At 59.7% G+C, this 7,154-nt stretch overlaps 1 protein-coding gene across 1 annotated transcript in view; it reads right to left on the bottom strand.

Moving 5' to 3' along the window:
* Window positions 1–7,154, bottom strand: part of CCDC57 (coiled-coil domain containing 57) — a 42,053-nt gene that overhangs the window by 30,507 nt on the left and 4,392 nt on the right. Inside the window, exons 6-11 of the mRNA XM_014531243.1 lie at window positions 5,887–6,087; window positions 3,633–3,791; window positions 2,364–2,526; window positions 1,844–1,978; window positions 706–904; window positions 95–247 (exon numbers count right to left, since the gene is read on the bottom strand). Of these exons, the coding sequence (XP_014386729.1) occupies window positions 95–247; window positions 706–904; window positions 1,844–1,978; window positions 2,364–2,526; window positions 3,633–3,791; window positions 5,887–6,087 (1,010 nt within the window). The remainder of the gene's footprint in view (window positions 1–94; window positions 248–705; window positions 905–1,843; window positions 1,979–2,363; window positions 2,527–3,632; window positions 3,792–5,886; window positions 6,088–7,154) is intronic.

Here is a 7,154-nt window from a genome sequence, read left to right on the forward strand (position 1 = left end):
GCTGGCCCTGGGGCTGGGAATGGGGCCTGAGCTTGCATCTGCACTGGGGTGAGGCTGCTGGGACAGGGCCCTCAACCGGCGACTGGACTCTCACCGGGGGCGTCGGCTGCGGTACAGACGCCGGGCTGGACGTCAGCGGGAGACGAGGGTGTCTTCGAAGACTCCAGTGCGTCTCCCAGCTGCTCTTCCAGGGTTTTAAACTTACCCTTCAGATTTCGTATTTCTGCTTCCAGAGCCAGAACATAATCTGACCAAAAAAACCGCCTGTAAACACGCGCACAGGGGTGGGCACTCCCCCAGTTGGAGCGGCTGCCCCCCTGCACCCCCCCACCCGCCCCTCAGTGTCGGCACCCATGTGCCTCCCTCCCCTTGTCCCCAGAGCGCAGCGTCCAGGGAGCAGCTGGCCAGGCTCTGCGGGGAGGGCTCAGCAGCTGGGAGCCAACCCATCCAGGCAGCACCCACAGCCTAGGGCCCCCTGAACGGGGTGGGGTGAACGGGCCGCCCCAGCTGGCGCAGTCCCTGCTCCGGAGGTAGTGAGCACCCTCACTTTTCTCTTCCGCTTCACCAGTAAGAAGTTTCTATCCCACGTATAGAACTGACGTAAGACCCCTCCCCTGGAGGCGGGCGGCTGCGGGCTTTGAAGCCGTCTGTGACGGGACATGCACCTCTCAGAGCCCAGGGGACAGGCTGGTCTCCCTCGCTCACCGGGGGCAGCGTCTGCGGGGGTGCCTGAGGCTGCTGTGTCTCCTGCTGGCTGGGCAGCGGGGAGCGCCTGCTCGCTCAGAGCCTCCATCTCGGCCCTCATCTGCGCAACCGCATTTCGCAGGCTCTCGTTCTGCTCCTGCAGCCGCTGGATCTCAGCAGACGGGAAACGTGCGCTCGCCTCTTCCTCGCGAGGGAGCCCCTGTCACGTCCAGGAAGAGGCGATGGTTACGGGTGCTGCCCTCACCCCGCTCCCTGCGCCCCTCATCTGTCCTCCGTCAAACCCGGCAGCGACCTCCCTCCCTTCCTAAGGGAACAGGAGTGTGAAGATCTCTTTTCCTTGTCTCACAAGCGAGACTGTTTTTGGGGGGCCCGTCCTTTTCAGTCAAAAAATCACTAGTCCCGGCTGGTGCCTGTGACCGTAAAGACAGCAGCCAGGACGCGGAGAAAGGACCCTGTGCACTGGGACGGTGGCTGTTCTCTGCCCCAGGGCGCTCCCAGGGCAGGCTCAGGAGAACAGAGGGTGAGCCCACACGGGAACGTGCAACAGCCAGAATGTGGGTGCCCTCTCATGTCCCCCAGCGATGCCTGAGCCAACAGAACAGGACCCAGGGGACTGCGGCTCAGCATGGACGGGGATGAACCAGAAAGATGGTGCGAGGGACAGTCCAGGGCTTAAGGCACCATCACTGCCACCTGCTCAGGGGCCCGAGGAAAAACAAGAGCAGGGCAAGAACCAAATACGGCCCGGCCAGCGCGGCTCGAGGTCGATTCCGGTCAGGGCACAGGCCCAGGTTGTGGGCTCCCTCCCCAGTGGGGGGCGTGCAGGAGGCAGCCGGTCAGTGAGTCTCTCATCACTGATGTTTCTATCCCTCTCTCCCCCTCGCTTCCTCTCTGAAATCAATAAAAATATATTAAAGGGGAAAAAAGAACCACATGACATCTGCAGAGATGAAAAATACATCATCTGAAACAAAAACTGACCAGGTAGGACAGGACTCAGAGCAGATCAGAGAGAAGACAGTGAGTGGAAACAACGAATGCTCAAACTCCAGCACAAGCGAGACAAAGGAGGCCCAGGGTCAGTGCCTGGCAGCAGGAGGTTTAGACCCTCGGGGGCAGGGGAGGGCGGGGCACTCACCGGCACCTCCTGCTCCAGGCGGAGCCCGTGGTCCCTCAGGGCCTGCAGGGCCTGGTCTCTCTCCAGGGTCAGGGCCCTCAGCACCACCTCCTGGTCTCGCAGCCTCTGCTCCGCCTCCTGGAGCTTGGCAGCGACCTGGGGAAACGCCGACTCGTCACCTTGGGAGCAGTGCCAGCTTCAGTCCAGGCCAGCTCCTAAGAGGCAGCCAGAGATGCCCAAGGAGAAGTGCCACGGAGACACGAGGTGACTGGCATCCCTGCAGCACTGGGCAGCGGCGGGACTCCGGACGTAGCCGTCCCTCCCGGCCCCACCACCCCAGCTGCCCGACCTGCTGCATGTGGACGTGGGAACCGCCCGGCACGGGTCAGTGGGAGAAACAGCTAATGAAACACGGGGCGAGGCTGGTGGGCAGAGCAGGGACACACTGATCACAACTTTCGATGTTGAGTCCAACTGCTCCATGGGGACCAGTGTTTCCGAATGGAAGGGCCCACACCGCCTCGGGGACGCCGCCGCGCACCTGTGCCCTGGCCGAGGCCAGCCCCTGCACCAGCCCCTCGGACTGCTGGTAGTGGTCCCGCTCGAGGCCCTCGCAGCGCCGCTGCCAGTCCAGGCCCAGCTGCACCTTGTCCCGCTCCAGGCTCTGCTCCCTCTCCACCGCCAGAGACAGCTCCCGCTGGTACCTACCGGGCCAGAGTCAGAACCGCAGACGTGAACATCGTTCCCGCCCCCCAAGGCCATAAACAAACAGATTTCACACCTGTCAGCAGCCGCAGAAACCTGCCAGGACAGAGGCGAGACCTCCGTGGCCCCGGCCCCCCGGGCCTGGACGGTGTTCACACAGCCCAAGCGGGTCCCCATCAGACAGTCACACCCTAAAGCCACAAAACAAATACACACAGAATATGTTCTCTGTCCAGAACAGAATTAAGTCAGAAATCAGTAGTAACGCCCTGGCCGGTTTGGCTCAGTGGATAGAGCGTCAGCCTGCGGACGGAAGGGTCCCAGGTTCAATTCTGGTCAAGGGCATGTACCTTGATTGTGGGCACATCCTCAGTAAGAGGTATGCAGGAGGCAGCTGATCGATGTGTTTCTCTCATCGATGTTTCTAACTCTCTATCCCTCTCCTTTCCTCTCTGTAAAAAATCAATAAAATCATTTTTTTAAAAAGGAATCGATAGTAACAAAATGATATCTGGAAATCCCAAAATAAAGGGGAATTAAGCAACACATTTCTAAATAACCATGGACCTGGGGGGAGGGGCCTAATACAGGGTGACAGGAAAAGATCTGGCTTTGGGTGGTGAGCACACAGGGCAACATACAGACCTCGTCACCTAGAACCCACATGTGAAACCTGTATGTTCATGGTGACCAATGTCCCCCCAATCAACTGAACTTAAAAAAAGTGACCCACGGACCAAAGAAAAGCCACAAGGGAAATCAGGAAATATTTTTAACGGAATACGATGAAAATCTGTGGGATACAGCTAAGCAGTGCTTGGAAGCACATTCCCAGCATTAAATGCTTGTATTTCTTTGAAAAGGGGAACGGTGCAAAGTTATATCTATGACTCCACCAGGGGAGGCCACCGAAAGAGCTCAAGTGAAAGCCGAAGGGAACAGGCGAAAGACTGAGCGTAGGTATCGGTGACACTGAGCCAGAAAGAACTGAGAAAACCTATTTCCACCTGTTTCCTGTTTCTTGTCTTTCTTCCCCAACAGGATGTAAATAGGGACTCAGTGGCATGACGAGGGGGCGCCATGACGAGGTCTGAGGGGACATCACCTGCCCACGTCCTGCTGGCACCGGGCCAGCTGAGCCCGGAGCTGCGCCGCGTCCTCCTGCAGCGACTGGACCTGCAGGTCCTTGGAGATTGTCTCCTTCGACAGCTGAGCAAGCTGCGCGTCCCAGCTGGCTCTCAGCGCCGACGCCTCTTCCCGGAGCCTGGGCAGGAAGGCAGCTGGGAGTGGGTGAGGTTCTTGTGCGAGGTCTCACACCCAGCACAGACACTCGCACACTCACTCGCACTCGCACACACACTCACACTCGCACACTCACTCACACTCGCACACTCACACACGCACACACTCGCACTCGCACACACTCGCACTCACACACACACACTCCCACACACACTCGCACTTGTGTACGCACTCACACTCGCACACTCACACTCGCACACACTCGCACTTGCACACGCACTCACACTCGCACACTCACATTCGCACACACTCGCACTCACACACACACACTCGCACTTGTGTACGCACTCGCACTCGCACACTCACACTCGCACACACTCGCACTTGCACACACACATGCACACTCGCACTCACACACTCCCACTCCCACACACTCGCACTTGTGTACGCACTCACACTCGCACACTCACACTCGCACACACTCGCACTTGCACACGCACATGCACACTCGCACTCGCACTCCCACTCCCACACACACTCGCACTTGTGTACGCACTCACACTCGCACGCAGGCCTCAGGGAGATGCTGCAGATTATGCCGCCTCCACACCAGGGAGACCTCCTCGCCTAGAGGAGCAGACGGACCCCCCCACACACACCCCAGAGACCAGCTGAGCCCTGCGACGAGGCGGGCCTGTGCCTGGCTCTTGGGCCGTCCTCGCGCCTCGCCTCGCCTGGCACAGCACTCCACGTGGACATTCAGCACGTACTTTCAAACTGAATAGTAAAATGAGGGTCTATAATGACCTTACATTCCCTGGTAAAATCACCAAAAACTGGGTAAATTTCACCAGAAGAAAGCCTTTAGAGGCGGGAGGGGAGGAGGCCGCAGACCTGGGAGGGGCCACGCGGCACCGCTGGCCACACACCGCGAGCGACTCGCTCAGCTTCCCCGACCCCCCACGGGCCCACTGAGCGGGTCCCACAACCACCCAACATCGGCACCTAAGGAAGCGCCTGAGCAAGCTGCGCCTCCTGGTCTTTATGCTGTCAAAGCCGTTGTTCCTTTAGCAGAAAGGGCATTTGGCAAAGGATTCCCAGTGGAGAAGAGACAGCAGCCTCACAAGGGAAAAGCCAGGTGCAGAGCAGGTCAGCACTGAAGTGAGTTATTCAATTATCTCCTGAACACAGCAGGGGACGCGAGCTCAGTCCCAGTGCCCATTACAAAGGTCCCCGCCGGTTCTCCCTGGACGCCTGGCGCCGTGGGACAGAGGTGGCTGGGAAGCGGGAAGAAAGCCGGGCTTGCCGAAGCCGGTTTGGCTCAGTGGATAGAGCGTCGGCCTGTGGACTGAAAGGTCCCAGGTTTGATTCCGGTCAAGGGCATGTACCTGGGATGCGGGCACATCCCCAGTGGGGGATGTGCAGGAGGCAGCTGATCGATGTTTCTCTCTCATCGATGTTTCTAACTCTCTCTCTCTCTCCCTTCCTCTCTGTAAAAAATCAATAAAATATATTAAAAAAAAAAAAGAAAGCCGGGCTTAAAGGAACCAGCTAAGGGAGAGGTGGGACACACGGGGGCATGTGCTGTGGAAAACAGGCTGGCGACTCCTCACAAGTAAATGACTTCTCACCAGCCCAGCACTCCCTCCTCTGGGCCCAGACTCGACAGAGCGGAGAGGAGACCCAAACAGACCCACCGCGTGCTCACAGCACAGCTCCCCCGGCAGCCAGATGCTGGGTAAACAAAAGGCGCCCCTCCACAGGGAAACCTGACCCGTGACAGCAGGACGCCTGGAGGACATGCGCTCGGGGAAGTGAGCCGACACAGGACACAGCGTGACCCACCAGCGGGCGGTCCCTCAAGAGCCAGGCTTGACAGAGGGAGCAGGTGGGGGCCGGGCCGGGGTGGGCGGAGTGCTTGGTGACAGGCTCAGTTAGGGGGACAGGTTCCGAGGGCGGAGCGTGGTGATGGCCCACAGCGTGTGCGGGCTCAGTGCCAGGTGCTCTCCATTCACCACAACAAGCAGAGGCGCACCTTCACGTGCACCAACGGCACCATCTCACACCCGCACTGTTAGTGACCCACGCCCCTTCCCGGGGCCACAGCCCGCACTCACCTGTCCATGGCGGCGTCCTTCTCCCTCAGGGCGTCCGCCTGCCTCCACTCGGCCCTGCGCACCTGCAGCTCCAGGGCCTCGCACTGCGCCTGCAGCTCCAGCACCCGGGCCTCCAGCGCCCGCAGCTGCTCCGCGTGAGCGCCCTTCACCGACGCCAGCACCGCGTCCCTTTCCCTGGCCGCCCGGTCGAGCTCCTCGTGCCTGGAAGACGGAGAGCGGTGTCCTGAGAGGAAGCCCGTGGTGTCCCTGCTCTCACAGCGGGGCTCACAGGGGCCAGTGCTTTACTGTCTCCCTCTGCGCTGTACTGAGGACACCCCATAGACAGCTATGGGGGAGGGGCCCGCACAGCGGCCTGGCTCATAGCACTGAGCGTGTGCGAGCGTCTTCCCTGAACCGAAACCACGTCTGCGTCAGAGGCCCGGGAAGTGGCGCGCGGAGGCGGGCCGGGAGCACTCGGGGCAGAAGTGCAGACTCCCAGGCCCGCGGGTTCCACAGGCCCCTCTGAGCAGGAACCGTAGGGCCCACGTCCCAGTCACGGAAGTCTTTGGGAAGCCTCGTATCCAACTTCCGAAAACTGTGAGGTGAACGACGCTGCCCACGGCATGCAGACCCCGTACCCGCGGGCACTGCCTGTTCTCTGGCACACAGTCTAACATACTTGGCACGTAACTGGAAGGAGGTCAGCACGTGAGATGCTGCCAGAGCCAGCAGCCTCCAGTGGAGGGTGTGGGACGCGGCAGCCCGGCCCCACGCAGGCCCTGGGAGCCCGGGGGTCTCGTTTTGGTAGAAGAGGCAGCCCAAGGACACGGCAGCTTACTGAGCAGTTATTGAGCTTCACAGTCCGTTACGTTGTTTTGTGAACGTGATACCTTCACTTAGGAACAGAGCCTGCGACCTCAGTGAAGTCTATGTTGGTTTTCATGCACACGCATGCTGCCCGCAGGAGGCGCCATTCTACTCGGATAACACTGCTTGGGGAGGAGCAGGAACAGGAGCCGAGGAGAGAAAGGGCAGTGAAGCTTCCACAGCCCAAGTGTGGCTCCACACGTTAAAAATATATATGCTCGCCCTGACCGGTGTGGCTCAGTGGATAGAGCACCGGCCTGTGGACTGAAGAGTCCCAGGTTCGATTCCGGTCAAGGGCATGTACCTTGGTTGTGGGCACATCCCCAGTAGGGGGTGTGCAGGAGGCAGCTGATCGATGTTTCTCTCTCATCGATGTTTCTAACTCTCTATCCCTCTCCCTTCCTCTCTGTAAAAAATCAATA

Source organism: Myotis brandtii, unplaced genomic scaffold (assembly GCF_000412655.1).
Source record: "Myotis brandtii unplaced genomic scaffold, ASM41265v1 scaffold797, whole genome shotgun sequence".
Classification (NCBI taxonomy): Eukaryota; Metazoa; Chordata; class Mammalia; order Chiroptera; family Vespertilionidae; genus Myotis; species Myotis brandtii.